At 43.7% G+C, this 20,253-nt stretch overlaps 1 protein-coding gene and 1 long non-coding RNA gene across 3 annotated transcripts in view; both read left to right on the top strand.

Annotated features, from left to right (window-relative positions):
• Positions 1–20,253, top strand: part of LOC307047111 (uncharacterized protein) — a 61,773-nt gene that overhangs the window by 40,880 nt on the left and 640 nt on the right. For both annotated transcript variants that reach the window (XM_079693858.1, XM_079693859.1), the window contains exons 16-18: positions 16,432–16,976; positions 17,762–17,873; positions 20,156–20,225. In XM_079693858.1, the coding sequence (XP_079549984.1) occupies positions 16,432–16,976; positions 17,762–17,873; positions 20,156–20,225 (727 nt within the window). The remainder of the gene's footprint in view (positions 1–16,431; positions 16,977–17,761; positions 17,874–20,155; positions 20,226–20,253) is intronic.
• On the top strand, positions 1,929–2,628 carry LOC307047573. Its single transcript, XR_013810497.1, has 2 exons — positions 1,929–2,310; positions 2,529–2,628. It is a non-coding gene; the product is annotated as an uncharacterized lncRNA (long non-coding RNA).

Below are 20,253 nucleotides of genomic sequence, written 5' to 3' on the forward strand. Positions count from 1 at the left end.
TAACTAGTGAAGGCAGAATGTTCACTAGTTAACTAGTTGCCGCCTCCTTTGACCTTACTAGTTAACTAGTGAGGCTCAAAATGTGCACTAGTTAACTAGTGAGGTCCAAAGTGTCCACTAGCTACACTAGTGCAATGGTTTTTGCCTTACTAGTTAACTAGTTACACACACTTTATCTCACTAGTTAACTAGTGGAGCCTTAGAGGAGTCACTAGTAAACTAGTGACACAGATGTTTGTCTTACTAGTTAACTAGTGGAGGGCAATTTTTCTCACTAGTGAGGTTCTGTTATCAACATGTTAGACTTTGACCTTACATGTTACACATTTTTCTTACATGTAAGACCTTTCCTTCAACTAGTTTGGCTTTTGTTGCACTAGTGAGCAACTGTACGCGACTAGTTAGCAATTGATTCAACATGTATGGCTTTTTCCTAAACTAGTGGATCTTTTGAGCCCACTAGTTGTGCTTTTCTTCTCACTAGTTCAACACAATGACTTACTAGTTGACGCGTACGTGCAACTAGTTAACTAGTGAATTGTTTCAAAGTCATACATGTTGACTAGTGCATTTTTTGACACACCACTAGTAAACTAGTTGCACGTACGCGTCAACTAGTAAGTCATTGTGTTGAACTAGTGAGAAGAAAAGCACAACTAGTGGGCTCAAAAGATCCACTAGTTTAGGAAAAAGCCATACATGTTGAATCAATTGCTAACTAGTCGCGTACAGTTGCTCACTAGTGCAACAAAAGCCAAACTAGTTGAAGGAAAGGTCTTACATGTAAGAAAAATGTGTAACATGTAAGGTCAAAGTCTAACATGTTGATAACAGAACCTCACTAGTGAGAAAAATTGCCCTCCACTAGTTAACTAGTAAGACAAACATCTGTGTCACTAGTTTACTAGTGACTCCTCTAAGGCTCCACTAGTTAACTAGTGAGATAAAGTGTGTGTAACTAGTTAACTAGTAAGGCAAAAACCATTGCACTAGTGTAGCTAGTGGACACTTTGGACCTCACTAGTTAACTAGTGCACATTTTGAGCCTCACTAGTTAACTAGTAAGGTCAAAGGAGGCGGCAACTAGTTAACTAGTGAACATTCTGCCTTCACTAGTTAACGTGTAAGCTTTAATATGTGTCCACTAGTTAACTAGTCGCCGTTCATATGGCTCACTAGTGAACGTGTATGGCATACACGTTCACTAGTGAGCCATATAGAGAGGCGAAGTCCCTCCCCTTCCGGGAGCCTCCATGGGACCCCGGAAGCGGAAAATTATACATTGAAGTCAATGGAGAGAGAAAAGTTATCTTTTGATCCCGTTTGAATTGTGCCACGAATGACACATATGATGTTTGTCAATCTTAAACAATCATTTCCATGCAAAAAAAGTCACAGTTTGTCGTAAAAATGCTGAAATATAAGACTATGAATAATACGCAACTAGAAAGACTACAAATCCCAAATGCATTCTGGGTCGCGTAAGTGATGTCATAGGCGATAATGCTCCAAGACTGGTTGTGACTCGCAAAGCAAAGAGGAAGAAGAAGACTGATTTATTCCCTCCAATAAATATAAGAGATTGCTCCAATAAATTCACTTTTACAAGATGCCTGTGTGCTTTGTACCAGGTTGTAATCACAAAAGAGATCATACCACTTGCTCGTTCTATCGCTTCCCGTCTGATGAAAGGACCAGGAGTCGTCGGACCAAACATATCAGGTAATATACAGTACATGTTTTGCATGGAACATAGTCAAGTTAGCTACCTAGCTAGTAGCGAGCATGTTAGTTAGCATTATATTACATTACTTAGCCTTGTCATTTGTATTAGCCTTAACATGAAGTAAACCAAAATGTTAAACAGTAAGAGTAGTCATGATGGTAAGTATTTTGTGAAACATTTGAAGAGTAGCCTATCGCCAGGTGCTAAGGGGGCGGGAGGTAGGCTAACGCCACATTAGTATCAGCGATCTTTTCTACTTAATGCTATCTGCACAAATGGTTAACATTGACCATTAAAAGATCAGGCAGTGTCGAAGGAAGGAAGGCAGGCAGCTTTGCATGACATTCTTCTGGACGTGTTTCATTGTGATGATAGTGAGAGTGAGTCAATCTGTTTGTTGGAAAGACAGTAGTTGAGTGATTACTGAGAGAAAATTATTAAAAGAGATAATTATTCAGTGTTGTTACTTTAAAGTGTTGTTACTGACCTTTTTCTCTTTTATTTTCTTTACCTCACCTGTAACTGCTGAGACCCTGAGGAACATGCACACTGGTCTGACCTGCTCTGGCAACCTGATTTCCACTGTACGTAATAGTATTTGGTTATGGTATATTATTTATATACATCAAAGGCACAATGCACCCCTCAGAGACACATGTATTGAGTGTGATATTTTGCATAGGTCATGTGAAATCATCTTTACATACTAGAAAACTGTAGGAGCGGCAACTTGTTTTGAAATTGAATTTTTAATATCCGATAATAAAGTTGATCTGTTTTCTTTATTCTTCTCTCTTCCCAGCTCCATCCATCACCATTCTCTGTTCCTGCAGGTCCTGCTTGCTAATCAATATTCATATTTTTTTACACGATTACAAATAAAGTCAATGTATTGTATGACATGAAGTTGTGCTTCATTCTGAGTCAATAATAAATTCATTCTGCCTTCAGCTGCAAAATTATTGTGGACTGCACTGACATCCATGTAGCTGCCCCCCCCCCCAGTAAGATGAACCAAGCAAAGCTGACATACTCAACATACAGCTGTGCTCTTAAGTTTACATGAAGAATTTGTGAAATATTGGTAATAGCAGGTTTAAATGATTATTAGTAATTCATTATATAATTGTCTCATTGTAGATGAGCAGACAGGGAGCAGATGAGAAAAGCAGAATATGCAGCTGCCATTTTCCACATAGAAAAGAGAAAGGGCCAAGTGTATTTGAGTGGACAAAAGAGAAATCCCAAATACGAAAAATTAAATTATACAATTAAAGATATGTATACAAATAAATATATATCCTATATACACCATCATGTATAATGATGGTGTATGATGTAGAAGGAAGTGTGGTAGATAACAAGTAAATATAGTTACATACAGATCCATGTTACAGCAAAAGATGGAATAACTAAGAAGCACGCAGTATAATAATAATTACACGCAACAATTAAATAACTGCTCAGCATCTCCACCACAATCCCAATCTGCTGTGTCCTGTTTTCCTCCCCTCTGCATAACACCCCATCACACATACGAAACACAACGCAGAGTCCGAGGGTGTTAAGAGTATGTTTATTTAAATGTCCTCCTCTCTACTGGCCAACACAGGGAGCATATGCTGGGTGTAGAATTGTTCCAGGAGGAGGAGATTTCCATGCCATGCAGGGTCTTTGGGGATGGGGATGATGATCCCCTCCTTCGTGGTCCACAGTAGCAGAGACTCCGGTCTGTGATGTGCAGATGTTATATAATATACAATACATTTTTTTGAAAAACATTTGATCAACAAAAAAGGATTTGGTCAGGATCTAGAGTCAGTGTGTAGTTTATTAATTAATCAATGCTCTCTACATTAGGAAAACACATACCAGTGTACCAGAGGGAGTCACACACAGCTGTGCCTAGATAACCAAACAAATTGACAACAGGGATGCAAACTCATCAGGTATGAAAAAGGTGACAAGGATCCGAGCCCCCCGACCCCACAGAATATCGGCTTTAAAATGAGGAATAACAGAGGATTTTAGCAGTCAGAACAACTAAAGCAGCAGTGTTAATATTAACAGAAACGCCATAGAGTCACATCTAGTAGAAATATATAAAAAGCATTTATTTTAATTGTGTAGCAGTCAGTTTCTAATTTTGGCAGCACTGTTGAGCATTTTGAAAATGTATTTTCATGCCTCTGTGCAAGGCTTAGTCTTTCTATCTTTATAGCCACTGGTGTAAAGTAACTAAGTTCATAAACTCAACAAGTACTATACTTGGGCACAATTTTGAGATACTTGTACTTTACTTAAGTATTTCAATGTTTTGCTACTTTGTACTTCTACTCCACTACAGTTCAGAGGTAAATGGTGTACTTTTACTCCACTACATGTATGTAATACCTTTAGTTACTTTACAGATGTGGATGAATGATGTGAAATATAATCAAGTGTCAAATCAGACTTTAGTTCCACCTGGAGTAAATCCAAAAGCTACCCTGCCTGCAGTATACAAAGTCATTCAAACTAGCTGCACCTTTACCAGCTTTGATAACACTTTAATGATCAGTCATTATAAAACATATCATAAATATTATTCTGAAATGGACCAATCTGCAAAATGACTACTTTTACTGTCGCTACTTTCACTATATTTTGATAATAATACTTTTCTACTTTTACTTGAGGAACATTTGGAATGCAGGACTTTTACTGTAACAGAGTATTCCTACACTCTGGTACTTCTACTTTTACTCAAGTACAAGAACTGAGTACTTCTACTTTTAATCAATTACAAGATATATACTTATACCACCTCTGTTTATAGCCTATGAAAAAAACGATTAGAAAACGAAGGCTAAAGCTAACGTTAGCAGATAGTGAGAATGTATGCTAGTTGGCTAGCTCAACGATAATATTGCGACGGGAAAAAAAAACTTTTCAGTGCAAATCACGCTCTGCCGCTCCGACAGGGAGCTCTACTGTGAACACCTGAACGGCCCGTTCTAACAGCTGTTCACCAGCGGTCCAGTCTGTGCCACAGTGACTCCGGGCGCACAGTTAATATTAACGAACGCACCGTAGGTAATGTAGCTGCTGAAGCTAGACCATCATCGCCGAGCAGCAGAGGCTTATTATACATCATGAGCAGAGCCGACAGGCAGGAAGACTCGAGCACACAGCTCGCGCTTCATTATAATATATAAAAAAAAGCTCGCGGCCGCACATTAATCCGGGTCCCAGACCCCCTCCCATACCCCAAAAATATTTTTATTGCAGATCTACAGGAATCACAAAAACGACCTATTTTGGATTCAAAACGGAGAATTTCGCCGAAAGGTGACAAGTTTGCATCCCTGGACAAGATAACCAAAATCCTTGAATCTACACACAGCAAATAAACTCAAATGACACAACGAGATGTAAAAAGGAGATCACACATATAGTCGATATAGAACTGGCCGCTTCAATCTGAAGAGCAACTAAAACAAAACACGGGAGTGTATCTTGTTCTTGTGAACACTAATGTTATCCACAGCATACACAGACACCACAAAGTTCTTAAGGAGAAAACTAGTTGCTAAAACAAAACACGTTAGTGTACCTTGTTAGCTAGCTGACATTAACCTTAAACATTGCACTCATATTACTCACTGAAACCTTGTAAAGCCGGTCCCGCATGCTGGCTCTTACAGAACCGCTCCCTTTCGTGTATGTACAGCTCTCAACATGCCCAGACTTGTAGTGATTTTCACCTCGTTTTATACTTTTTCGCCTCATTCTGAAAGAAACAGGTGAAATTTACTAACGTGACAGCCATCTTTGTGATGGTGACGCGTATTGTGCGAGACCAGAGACCTGTAGTTCACTGAGCGGTTTCACACAAAAAAAATTGTAACTTCACAGTTTTACAACACATTTTTATTTTTTTGACTTGCAAAATGTTCTTTTAATTTGACAAACATCATATGTGTCATTCGTGGCACAATTCAAACGGGATCGAAAGATGACTTTTCTCTCTCCATTGACGTCAATGTATAATTTTCCGCTTCCGGGGTCCCATGGGTCGGAAGTAGATGGGCGGGACTTCGCCTCTCTATGCAAATGAAGCAGGCGGGACCCAGATTCTGATTGGTCAGTTCAGCTCTGTGAGGGAGAGCCTTAGGGGGCGTTCTCCTGCAATGTTTTTAGCAACGTCTCGAAGAAGTGAGGTGCATCAGTCGGGTATTCAGTGCCTACTGTTAAAATATTGTCCGTGGGAAGTCAGTCAGTGTGTGTTTTGCCTAGAAAAATACATGTTTCTGTTTCTGCTTTGCTCCGCTTTCTGTGTGTGTTTTTGTTGGTGCGAGTGTGCGTATGCTTGTGTTTTCATTTCATTTCAAACCTTTATTTAGACAGATTAGTCCCTTGAGATCATCGATCTCATTTACAAGGGAGACCTGCATCATTTAGTTCCACATGAAACATAAAAACAACATACAAACAACAGAGGATATCATATTTACATATTCAACATTTACAAATACCCAGAGTGTCAGAAAGCATTTCATTTAGACATGCCTTAAATACATTCAAAGAAATAAAAATGCTCAATTTCAATTTTGCCTGTAGACTGTTCCAAGCAAGTGGAGCTGCGCACATAAAAGCTGTCTTACCTAAGACAGTCCTTACTCTTGGCACATCTAACAAGACTATATCCTGTGATCGCAGACAATAGCTGCTTGCAACTTTCTGCTTTATCAATGAACAGATATAATACGGGAGTTTGCCCAACATAGCTTTATAGATAAAAGTGTACCAGTGACTGAGCCTCCGTACAGTGAGTGATGGTAAACCTGCCTTGGTATACAATGTACAGTGATGAGTAAGTGCTTTACAGTTAGTGACAAATCTCAGAGCACTATGATACGCAGCATCTAGTTTGCTTAGGTAGTTGGCAGGTGCATTCATATACAGCAGATCACCATAGTCCAGCACAGGTAAAAAGGTCACAGTGACTAGCCTTTTCCTGGTCTCAAGCGAGAAACAGGACTTATTCCTGAAAAAGAAACCTAGCCTAACCCTCAGTTTTTTAAGCAGGTTATTGACATGAAGTTTAAAAGAGAGACAGTCATCAAGCAAGATACCAAGGTATTTGTAACAGGCAACAACTTCAAGTTTTGTTCCTTGCGTTGATACAATATCTAAAACAGGCTCTGGTGACTTTTTAGCTTTTGAAAAGAGCATTATCTTGGTTTTATCCACATTTAAAAGAAGCTTTAGTTCAGAGAGCTGAGTCTGAATAATGTTAAAAACAGCCTGTAATTTAACAACCGCCTCCTGAATGGAGGGACCTGCACAATACATCACGGTATCGTCCGCATAAAAATGTAAAGTAGCTTCATCCACATTTTCACCTAAACTGTTGATATATATGGAGAATAAAAGTGGACCTAAAACAGAACCTTGAGGAACACCATTAGCAATGTTTAACCACTCAGAAGACAGCCCATCAAAGTGAACACATTGGGACCTTTCAGAGAGGTAGTTCACAAACCACCCCACTGCATGGCTGGATATGCCAGTACTGAGTAGCCTCTGTTTTAAGACACGATGATCAACGGTGTCAAACGCTTTGGAAAGGTCAATAAACAGAGCTGCACAACTCTGTTTATTATCTAGCATACTAGTAATATCATTTACCACTTTCATTGTTGCAGTGATGGTGCTATGTTTCTTCCTGAAGCCTGACTGATGTTTAGACAGGATATCATTTATACATAAAAACTCCTTTACTTGTTCACTCACAAGTCGTTCGAGCACCTTAGCCAAAACTGACAATTTAGAGATTGGCCTATAGTTATTTAAAATAGTTGCCTCCCCTCCTTTCAGTAGAGGCAGGACATAAGCAGACTTCCATACTTTAGGAATTGTATTTGTGCTGAGGGAGAGGTTAAAAAGAGAAGTAAGAGGTGGAGCAATAAAATCTGCAGCTATCTTTAAAAAGAAAGGTTCTACGTTGTCCGGGCCAGCCGGTTTCTTAGGATCTAACTTGGATAAAGCTTCATGGACAATACCAACAGTTAAAGGAGTAAAACTGAAAGGGTTTTCCAGACCACATTGTTCAGAGTCAAGGACTGGAGCGTTCACAGAAGCAGAAGCACAGTCAGTGACAGAATCAAACAGAGAGCCACAAGAGACAAAATGCTTATTAAAGCAATTTAGCATGGTGGCCCTGTCTGATATAATGCCAGATGCTGTGGTGAGGTACGGAGGTAGCTCATTTGGGATATCACCAGTGGAAATCGATTTTATGGCTTTCCAAAATTTACTAGGATTATTCAGGTTTTCTGTGGTAACTGACAAATAGTACTTTGACTTAGCACTTTTGACATTTGAAGTAAAGCTATTCCTTAGCTGCCTAAAGCGTAGCCATTCTACCTCTGAGCCTGATTTCCTAGCCTTTGCCCAGGCATTGTTTCTCTCATGAAGGAGACTGGACATTTCAGCAGAAAACCAGGGATTGTTTCGTCCCTTCACTCTAAATTTACGCAGAGGTGCATGTTTATCTATAATTTTTATAAAACCAAGATAAAAATAAGACCATGCAGTTTCTACATCAGCACACAGATCGATTTTTCCCCAATCAAAATCAAACAGATCATGTAAAAAACCCTGCTCCACTAAGTGTTTTTTATCTCTCTTTGTGATGATGCGTGGTTTAACTTTTTGGACCTTAGTGTCCCTAATTGTGGCTACAACACAGTGGTCACTCACATCATTTGCAAATACTCCCACAGATGAGTATTTATATGGAACATTTGTTAAAATTAGATCAATTAAGGAGGATTTATTTGGGGACTTAATATTTGGGCGAGTAGGACTGTCTATAATCTGAGTAATGTTCAAAGAGGTACACAGGTTTTTAAAATCCTCTGACACAGAAGTTAACCAATCCCAATTAAAATCACCAAGCAGCACTATTTCCTTGTAGGAAAGTTGAGATAACAGTTTTGCCAATGAAGATAAGGAGTCCTTGACAGCCGAGGGGGCCCTGTAGCAACCCACCACCATGACCTGTTGACCCTTTGTTACTTCGACATTCACAGCTAAAAATTCTAGTTGTTTACTAACAGATTTGGAAACCATTTTTGTTACACAAAACTTATTTTTGACATAAATGGCAACGCCACCACCTTTTTTAGGACGGTCAGTGCGATATACATTGTAACCATTTATGTAAATGTCAGAGGCCAAGATCGATTTGTCTAGCCACGTTTCTGATAAGACAATGACATCAGCATCAGTTGAACTCGCCCAAATACGGACAAAATCTAATTTAGGTAACAGACTGCGCACATTTAAATGAATTAAACCTAACCCCGATCTAGAACTAAAATCAGCAGGAGTAGCTATTTGACTAAAACTACCAGGTGGACCCGGATTTGGCTGTACATTTCCTGATAGTAACAACAATAAAAATACCAAGCACCTTTTCCTCTTAATCAACACACATACATTTTCAGCTGTTCTAGAGTCACCAGCAAACTTCGCAAAAGTGAGATTAGAGTTCAAAAAACAATTCTGAAGGACCATTGTGGCAGGCATGTGAGAAAGACAGACATTTGACGAAATGAATGTCCGCGACAGTGCAACTAGCAATTGTTTGTGCAACCCATCCGAACCTGTACAGGGGATGTCCACTGCGGGCGGCAGAACGGACCCGCATCCAGCAGAATTGTCAGGATGACTAGCGAACTTCTCCTTGTCCAGCACAGTCAAAAAAAGGCACAGCAGAAACACGACATTTGCCATTTTCCCAGTCCAGCTCAACAGCATCCACGATGTTCCCGAAGCAAAACCACGTCAGGACAGCAGCAAGGAAATAGGCAATCAGCAGTGTGGCAACACTCCGGTTTCTCCGCGGTATCTCCAGACCAGGCCTCCCCCGCACAGTAGCACCCAACAGGTGGGAGTAGGCCTCTAACAGCAGGTGGATAGCGGCCTTCAGCCGTGGGAACCACCACCAGCAGAAGCAGAAATGGGTGGACGGCAGGCCCTCAAACCGCGGCAGATCCTCCACAGATCAATGGCGTTAAAGATGGAACATAGATGGACATAGATGGAGCCTAAGCCGGAGAGCTAGATCTATGCTAACAGATGCCAGATGCTAACAGGTAGTGGGAGCCTGTAAAAATTGCGACTGCCTCACGCGAGGCTGGAAGTGTACATTTAAAGTGTAGCGGGAGATCAAACTGTGTGAGAGAACACCGGCACTCGAGACACAAAGGTAGCGGATATGATCGTAGGACATATTATCAGCGGTGCCCACGAAATGAATAAAGCTGAAACACTGGACAGATCTTAAAACCAGGGTAACGATAGATCCGTATGATGATAAACAACCTCTCCATATTTACGGAAGTCACGGCGATCTCTCAAAGCTGTGATCCGAAGAGGGTTACTTCCTCTTTCTATCCATCACTAATGTCCCTCCTTCTGTTATCACAGTTCTATTCTAATCCAGCACCTTTCAAATTGCAGCTTAATAAAATGTTTTAAAGAGGATCTATATTCCTGTCTGCACTCCTAAGGCAACTTTCTAATTTTAACAAAGTATTCAATGTTCTTACCTCATTTGATATACAGTCATATGATCATAATTACAACAATACTTTTGTTTTATATTTTTGTAAATATGGTCATATGACTGTATTTTAAAACACAGTGTATTTAAGCTCTTAAAGAAACAATTTGGGCTGGGTGGCGCTCTATATCTTAGGGCCAATAGGAGACCTCGATGCATTATTTCCCCTCCTCCTCATTAGCATTCTGTGCGACTAGTGCGACTAGTGCACATTTGGGATCCACTAGTGCGACTAGTGAACATTTTAAGCCCGACTAGTTCACTAGTGGAATTTCAATGTATCTCACTAGTTAACTAGTAAAGGGCGAAGGGTTCACTAGTTAACGTGTAGACATTTTGAGCCCCACTAGTTAACTAGTAAGGCCAAAAGACGCGTCAACTAGTTAACTAGTGAACCTTTTGCCTTTACTAGTTAACTAGTGAGTGATTCTGGGTGCGACTAGTTAACTAGTGCAGACAAATGTGTGCCACTAGTTAACTAGTTGTGCTTATTTTGTGTAACTAGTTAACATGTCAGAGCTTTTGCAGCGCACTAGTTAACATGTAAGACTTTTAGCGTCACTAGTACGGTCAGAGGGTCACTAGTTCATGAAAAAGCTTACATGTTGATACTTTGGTGCAACTAGTGCTGCTCCTGGCGTCACTAGTAAGGCTTATGTGCTAACTAGTCGGACAAAAGTGCCACTAGTCGCTGAAAAAGACTGACTAGTGTAATGTTTTATTGAACTCGTAAAGCAGAATGCCAAACTAGTTTGACCATATCTCTAACAAGTGGAATCAAAGAGCCAACTAGTGTAGACATCTGCCGTCTGATATCAAGGATGTGGAATAAATACTCAAATGGCTTGCCATAGTATCTCACTAGTTAACTAGTAAAGGGCGAAGGGTTCACTAGTTAACGTGTAGACATTTTGAGCCCCACTAGTTAACTAGTAAGGCCAAAAGACGCGTCAACTAGTTAACTAGTGAACCTTTTGCCTTTACTAGTTAACTAGTGAGTGATTCTGGGTGCGACTAGTTAACTAGTGCAGACAAATGTATGCCACTAGTTAACTAGTTGTGCTTATTTTGTGTAACTAGTTAACATGTCAGAGCTTTTGCAGCGCACTAGTTAACATGTAAGACTTTTAGCGTCACTAGTACGGTCAGAGGGTCACTAGTTCATGAAAAAGCTTACATGTTGATACTTTGGTGCAACTAGTGCTGCTCCTGGCGTCACTAGTAAGGCTTATGTGCTAACTAGTCGGACAAAAGTGCCACTAGTCGCTGAAAAAGACTGACTAGTGTAATGTTTTATTGAACTAGTAAAGCAGAATGCCAAACTAGTTTGACCATATCTCTAACAAGTGGAATCAAAGAGCCAACTAGTGTAGACAGCTGCCGTCTGATATCAAGGATGTGGAATAAATACTCAAATGGCTTGCCATAGTGGTGGTAGTAGTGGTGGTGGTGGTGGTGGTGGTGATGGTGGTAGTAGTAGTAGTAGTAGTAGTAGTGGTGGTAGTAGTAGTAGTGGTGGTGGTGGTGGTGGTAGTAGTAGTGGTAGTAGTGGTGGTAGTAGTAGTAGTAGTAGTTGTAGTAGTAGTGGTAGTGGTAGTAGTAGTAGTAGTGGTAGTAGTAGTAGTAGTAGTGGTAGTAGTGGTGGTAGTAGTAGTAGTAGTAGTAGTAGTAGTAGTAGTAGTAGTAGTAGTAGTAGTAGTAGTCCCCGTCCCCGAGGGGAAAATGGGATGCAGCACATCACAAGGCATTTAAAAAGATAAAACATACGTCACTAACAACAACAGGGGGACAGGGCCAGACCAGCTGGGTCCTAGCCATCATTGATTCAGGAGTTTGATGGCTTGTGGGACGACAGACAGCCTAGATCTTCTCTTTGAACAGACGATATCTCCGCCCGGGTGGCAGCAGTTCAAAACAAGAGGCGAGAGGGTGCCGCAGGCCACTCACAATATTGTGTGCCATTTTTAAAACTCTGTCCTTGTATAAAGTTTCTAGACTAGAACATTAGATTCCTGTCAATTTGCTGGACAAAGTTACGGCCCTCCTGACTGACTTTGCCTGTGCCTCAGTGGCGTTGTCGAGTGATGCCGAAGGAGAGCACACTTTCAATAAAAGCATGATAAAACATCTTCACCGTTCTGTTGCCGACATTAAAAGACAATCATTTGCGTAAAATGTGATCTAATCGATTTATATTTCTCGATGAATCCCTAATGTTTGGGCATTGTCCAATAATAACTACTTAGAGAGATGACGACTGAGTTGAATGGCTTTAGCTCATTGAAATAACCAATAATAACCTTCTGTAAACACTGCAGCTTTTACATTACATTACATTGCATTTAGCTGACGCTTTTATCCAAAGCGACTTACAATAAGTGCATTCGACCAGGAAGATACAACCTTTAAGAAAACAGAATCATATAAGTACATCAGGTTTCATAGAGCCAAACATTTCAAGTGCTACTCAACTGGCATTTAGAAAGCCAGCCCTTTATTAGTATATAAGTGCTTTGTTAGTAATTTTATCGCTCGAAGTGGAGTCTAAAGAGATGAGTTTTCAGTTTGCGTCGGAAGATGTGTAAGCTATCTGCTGTCCTGATTTCAATGGGGAGCTCATTCCACCATTTTGGAGCCAGGATAGCAAACCCACGTGTTTTTGCTGACGGGAACTTGGGTCCCCCTCGCAGTGCGGGTGCAGCGAGCTGTTTGGCTGATGCAGAGCGGAGTGCACGTGCTGGGGTGTACGGTTTAACCATGTCCTGGATGTAGGAAGGGCCAGATCCATTCGCAGCATGGTACGCAAGTACCAGTGTCTTGAAGTGGATTCTAGCAGTTACTGGAAGCCAGTGAAGGGAGCGGAGGAGCGGTGTGGTGTGGGAGAATTTGGGAAGGTTGAAGACCAGACGAGCCGCTGCATTCTGGATGAGCTGCAGAGGTCGGATGGCACATGCAGGTAGACCAGCCAGGAGGGAGTTGCAGTAGTCTAGGCGTGAGATGACGAGAGCCTGGACCAGAATCTGCGCTGATGTCTGGGTCAGCTGGGGACGTATCCTCCTGATGTTGTAAAGCGTGTATCTGCAGCAGCGGGTTGTAGCAGCGATGTTTGCAGTGAAGGACAGTTTGTTATCTAGGACCACACCCAGATTCCTTGCAGTCTGAGTCGGGGAAACAACAGAGGTGCCGATGTTGATTGTTAGGTCAAGAGTGGGACAATCTTTTCCCGGAAGGAAGAGCAGTTCAGTCTTGTCAAGGTTGAGCTTGAGGTGATGAGCAGACATCCACCGAGAGATGTCTGCTAGGCAAGCAGAGATGCGTGCGACGACCTGGGTCTCTGAGCGGGGAAAGGACAGAATTAGTTGGGTGTCGTCAGCGTAGCAGTGGTATGAAAAACCATGCGGGCTAATGACAGACCCGAGCGAGTTTGTGTACAGGGAGAAGAGGAGGGGACCAAGAACCGAGCCCTGAGGGACCCCTGTAGTTAATTGACAAGGGTCGGACTCGGACCCTCTCCAAGTAACCCTGTAGGTGCGGTCGTTGAGGTATGAGGTGAGGAGGGAAAGTGCAGTGCCTGAAACTCCAAGTTCTTGGAGAGTGTGAAGGAGGATCTGATGGTTCACCGTGTCGAATGCAGCAGACAGGTCCAGAAGGATGATGACAGAGGAGAGGGAGGCTGCTTTAGCAGTGTGCAGTTTGTCAGAGACAGCAAGGAGAGCAGTTTCTGTTGAGTGACCTGCCTTGAAACCAGACTGGTGCGGATCCAGAAGGTTGTTCTGATGGAGATAAGAGGAGAGTTGTTTAAAGACAGCGCGTTCAAGTGTTTTAGACAGGAACGGGAGGAGAGAGACGGGTCTGTAGTTTATAACATCAGACGGGTTGAGAGTGGGTTTCTTTAGGAGAGGGTTTACTCTTGCCTCCTTGAGACTGTTTGGAAAGTGACCAGAAGTTAGAGAAGTGTTGATGAAATGGGTGAGAAATGGTAGAATATCAGGAGCGATAGTCTGAAGGAGGTTTGAGGGGATAGGGTCCAGAGAACAGGTGGTAGGACGGGCAGAGGTAACGAGGGTAAGAACCTCACTTGGAGAGAGAGGGGAGAAGGAGGTCAGTGTGTGGGTGAAGGGAGGGTCTGGTGACCCAGCGGTGAGTAAAGGTGAGTCAGAAAAAGAAGAGCGAATATCATCAACCTTTTTTTCAAAATGGTTAACAAAGTCGCTTGACAGAAGGGAGGAGGGGGGAGGTGCTTTGGGGGGGTCCAAGAGGGTGGAGAAGATAGAAAATAGTTTTTTGGGATTGGAATAGGAAGATTGGATCTTATCTTGAAAGAAAGTGCTTTTTGCCTGAGAGATGGAAGCAGAGAAAGAGGAGAGGAGAGCCTGATAGGTTAGGAGGTCGTCATGGTGTTTGGATTTCCACCATTTCCGCTCTGCTGCCCGAAGGATGGTTCTATTAGCACGCAGTGCATCATTTAGCCAGGGAGCAGGAGGGGACTGACGAGCCTGCCGAGATGTGAGAGGACAGAGAAAGTCCAGAGAGGATGAGAGAGTCGAGAGGAGAGTTTTTGCAGCAGCGTTTGGAGGCAGGAGTTGGAACGAGTCAGAGGAAGGGAGGGCTGAGAGCACCGATGAGGTAAAGGTAGAGGGGGAGAGGGAACGGAGGTTACGGCGGACAGGAGCAGAGTTAGAAGAGATGAGGTTGTTATGTTTGGAAAGGGGTAGAGAGAATGAAATGAAGAAGTGATCGGAGGTGTGGAGCGGGTTTACAGAGAGGTTAGAAGTAGAGCAGTTCCTTGAGAATATGAGATCAAGGACATTGCCAGCTTTATGAGTTGGTGGGGATGGAGACAGTGAGAAAGCAAAGGTGGTTAACAGAGATGTTAGTTCAGATATCTTCCCTGTCTGGAGGTTGAAATCGCCGAGAAGTACAGCGGGAGGGCCAGTTTCAGGGATGTGTGAGAGGAGATTATCTAACTCCTCCAAGAAGTCCCCCAAGGCGCCTGGTGGACGGTAGAGAACAACAATGGTTAATTGTATAGGATGGGTTACTGTGACGGCATGGAATTCAAAGGTGGAAGGAGTGAAATTAGGTAGCTTGAAGAGGGAAAAGCTCCATTTGGGAGAGAGCAGGAGACCAGTGCCACCTCCTCTGCCAGAGGGTCTGGGTGTATGGGAGAAGGAATATGCTGTGGAGAGAGCTGCTGGGGTGGATGTGTTGGATGGAGTGATCCAGGTCTCCGTGAGAGCAAGGAAATCCAGAGACTGCAGGGAAGCGTAGCCAGAGATGAAGTCAGCCTTAGGAACAGCTGACTGGCAGTTCCACAGGCCCCCTGAAACGAGATGTTGGATCTCAGTGGAGCATGTGGGATAGACGAGAGCAGGCCGGTGAGATCTGGGAGAAACACGGGGCCAGTGATAATTGCGAGAAGACACATGAACAGGAATGCAGAAAATACACATGATTAAAGCATGAGGGGCTAGAGAACCCAAGAGAATAGAATAAAACTAAATAACACCAGCGATACTTGGCGCAATCAGAGTAGGATTTGCCTCCTCTTTGCCTCCTACGTGACTCACACAGGACTCTTAATGTCTTTGTCAGTCTTTGTCTGGCTGACGCTGAAGCTGACGCTGCAGGAAAACGCAACCTAAGATGGATACCTGATTGCTCAGTTCTCACAGCTTTGGGGGCACGCCCCTGTAATTAGTTAACTATTTTCTGCTGATGGGCGACAGCAGAGTCTTCCTGCCTATTGAAATGCACACTTGAGGGGCGTGACTCACTGAGACCTGAGTTACGCCTGGAGTTGAGCAGATCTGAGATTTTAAAATCTCTCAGAAATCGCCGTTTTAGCTACAATAACTACAGAACAATTATACAGAGTAGAATAAATGAAACAGAGAAGTCTATTTAAACAAGAATATAACTTACAGTGATTGCTGAGTCAGTATCGATAGTGTCCTCGCCGATTCTGGAAGCACACTGCAGCTGCCTCTGAATACAGAGAAAGACCCTGTTAATGTTACACTGTTATGAAAAACACTTACTTCCTGAAAACGTCTCACTGACTTTCTGTTTCTCATCTTGATCCTAGGAAGCCCCTTCGCTGCCTCAGCCCAGAATTCCCATCCTGGTTCATCTGAAAACGCCCATTCATTTCCCCTCAAGTACTCCCATAACCCTCCATCCAACGACTTCTAACGCCCTTAGCGTGGCCAGACTTTTCCAGAACAAACCACTCTCCTTTGTAAACTCTGAGCCAACGGGGCCTCAGGAGCAGAAAGAGATTATTATTTCTCACGTTAGCGCCAGAACACTTCACTTCGTCAAAGTCCAGGACATCATCAACCCTCTCCCGGAAATAAATCTTCCTCCTGAGCTCACAGCTACACACAAACCTCCTCAATCCAAGAGCAAGAGAATCAAACCTCCCAGTCAAGGCAGAGGGATTCAAACTCAAACTAGGAGCTGTGAAAGCGCCCAACAACCAAAAAGGAGGAGAAAGAAGGACCTGGATCAAACCTCACCCAGCTGTGGTTTGGAGCCTTTATTAGCTCCCAGCTCCAAACCCTGGCCCGTTATCACCATCCCTGACTCTTCCTCCACACAATCAGCAAAACCCCCGACGAATGTGGACAGGTACGTTCCAATGCTCACTAGGGCTGCACGATTTGGGGAAATAATCTAATTGCGACAGATATTGTGATTCGATTTGCGATATTTGTTTTTAAGCGACCCAACGGAAGTTTATTGTAAAATGCGGCCATATCTCCGGCTAGGAAGGTCGCATCAACGTGCCCCCGTCTCTAGCACCCCCGCAGCCCGAGCTACGAGTGAAAGAACTAAACTTACATGAAACTTCCTTTGGGTTGCTTTAAAGTCAAGCTTCAGTTTCAGACTCACCCTGTAATAGAAACATGTGATGGAGCATTACTAACCTGACTCAGATGGTTCACCAAACCATCTAAAGGCTCCATTGGAAGCCATTTGGAAAGGGCAGGCACTTTCAAAGATACTTGGCAGGTGATTGGATCAATCTGTCTATCACCTTCTATCATGGGCCACTTCTGATTGGTTAACAATGACTGGTACATGTGGAGCACAGCACTTCTTATTGATTTCTATTCTATTCTAGTTCTACTCTTGATCCCTACTGTTCTCCTTACTTTATATTTATATTTTTAAAAAGTGTGTGTGTGTGTGTGTGTGTGTGTGTGTGTGTGTGTGTGTGTGTGTGTGTGTGTGTGTGTGTGTGTGTGTGTGTGTGTGTGTGTGTGTGTGTGTGTGTGTGTGTGTGTGTGTGTGTGTGTGTGTGTGTGTGTGTGTGTGTGTGTGTGTGTGTGTGTGTGTGTGTGTGTGTGTGTGTGTGTGTGTGTGTGTGTGTGTGTGTGTGTGTGTGTGTGTGTGTGTGTGTGTGTGTATAGAGCTGCTCCCCTGCAGAGGAACATAACTCTTCAGGCCCGGATCGTCCTCCAGCAGTGCAGCGAGGCTAAAGTTAAAATCCAACCAGCTGGTGCCGCCGCTCAGTGGGCGGAGGTGAGTGGAGTTATTTATCTTTGCATTATTCATTTAAGTTAAATTATCTGGATTATATTCAAACGATTAGTCTGGGCTGTGAGATTTCACACCTCCTGCTCTCAGTGAATCAATAAATACTCCGCGATGGATTTACTTAAAATGTCGTCCACACATTCCTCGCGGTCCTCAGAGCAGCTTTTAGAGGTGGGAGATCAATAATACTGTGTGTAGTGACCACGATACCCATTTCTTTTAGTCTTTGGTCTGTGATTCACTCGTGGGCTGACCGATGAGTACACGCTTGTTGCTGAGAGGAAAAATCAAATAAATGTCCAGATGCGACTGAAAAGTAAAATATGCTTGTTTATTCTAAAAAGGCAGTGGAAAAAAATGTATAAAGATTTTCAAACAAACTATTTCTCATGCCGTGTCTCCACATAAACATATACGTTATTAAGTTATTATTATTGTGAATAATACAGAATCCTTCTGTATACATGTTTACCTTCGCCCTCTGACGCAGCTGACCAACCTTGAGCAGCCGCTATCTCCCTTAAGGAGGGGCTGCCCTAGCAAGTTGCTGTTGTTTCCAGTTTGTGACCGGGCAGCTCTCGGTCAGAGATAGTTGTTGTTGTGGGACACCTGGAACACATCCTCCTCGGGGTGGAGATGACCTCGAGACATAAGAGACAACAACTGTGATTCAGTGTCCTCAGCTGTTAAGTCTATCTATTGAAGGATGTTGATTATTACACTCTGAACTGGTTCAAACCTGGAGCTACATGAGGGCTCTTCAGAATTGATGGTGGCGTCTCTACCATGTGGTCAACTCGTGACATGTCTTGGGAATTCTCCGGCCGAAGCTCCAAATAAATCGTCAGTGTTTGACATCAGAGCTCCAGCTCTCCTCGTGTCTCTGAGTCCTGACTCCATCAGAGCTCCAGCTCTCCTCGTGTCTCTCTGAGTCCTGACTCCATCAGAGCTCCAGCTCTCCTCGTGTCTCTCTCTGAGTCCTGACTCCATCAGAGCTCCAGCTCTCCTCGTGTCTCTCTGAGTCCTGACTCCATCAGAGCTCCTGCTCTCCTCGTGTCTCTCTGAGTCCTGACTCCATCAGAGCTCCAGCTCTCCTCGTGTCTCTCTGAGTCCTGACTCCATCAGAGCTCCAGCTCTCCTCGTGTCTCTCTGAGTCCTGACTCCATCAGAGCTCCAGCTCTCCTCGTGTCTCTCTGAGTCCTGACTCCATCAGAGCTCCAGCTCTCCTCGTGTCTCTCTGAGTCCTGACTCCATCAAAGCTCCAGCTCTCCTCGTGTCTCTCTGAGTCCTGACTCCATCAGAGCTCCAGCTCTCCTCGTGTCTCTCTGAGTCCTGACTCCATCAGAGCTCCAGCTCTCCTCGTGTCTCTCTGAGTCCTGACTCCATCAGAGCTCCAGCTCTCCTCGTGTCTCTGAGTCCTGACTCCATCAGAGCTCCAGCTCTCCTCGTGTGTCTCTGAGTCCTGACTCCATCAGAGCTCCAGCTCTCCTCGTGTCTCTCTGAGTCCTGACTCCATCAGAGCTCCAGCTCTCCTCGTGTGTCTCTGAGTCCTGACTCCATCAGAGCTCCAGCTCTCCTCGTGTCTCTGAGTCCTGACTCCATCAGAGCTCCAGCTCTCCTCGTGTCTCTCTGAGTCCTGACTCCATCAGAGCTCCAGCTCTCCTCGTGTCTCTCTGAGTCCTGACTCCATCAGAGCTCCAGCTCTCCTCGTGTCTCTCTGAGTCCTGACTCCATCAGAGCTCCAGCTCTCCTCGTGTCTCTCTGAGTCCTGACTCCATCAGAGCTCCAGCTCTCCTCGTGTCTCTGAGTCCTGACTCCATCAGAGCTCCAGCTCTCCTCGTGTCTCTCTGAGTCCTGACTCCATCAGAGCTCCAGCTCTCCTAGTGTCTCTCTGAGTCCTGACTCCATCAGAGCTCTCCTCGTGTCTCTCTGAGTCCTGACTCCATCAGAGCTCCTGCTCTCCTCGTGTCTCTCTGAGTCCTGACTCCATCTGAGCTCCAGCTCTCCTCGTGTCTCTCTGAGTCCTGACTCCATCAGAGCTCCAGCTCTCCTCGTGTCTCTCTGAGTCCTGACTCCATCAGAGCTCCAGCTCTCCTCGTGTCTCTTTGAGTCCTGACTCCATCAGAGCTCCAGCTCTCCTCGTGTCTCTCTGAGTCCTGAGTCCATCAGAGCTCCAGCTCTCCTCATGTCTCTCTGAGTCCTGAGTCTCAGTTGCTTCAGAAGTTTCCCCCACAGTTATCAAACAGATGAATCCTCTCTTTCCTCAGATCCAGAAAGGATTGGTGGTGTATGTTTGTTTCTTCCACGGAGCCACGGAGGATGTCACTCATGAGATGGGTGAGACGCCTTTTTAACTTCACTGTGA

The sequence above is a fragment of the Notothenia rossii genome, assembly GCF_949606895.1.
Source record: "Notothenia rossii genome assembly, chromosome: 7".
NCBI classification, from domain to species: Eukaryota; Metazoa; Chordata; class Actinopteri; order Perciformes; family Nototheniidae; genus Notothenia; species Notothenia rossii.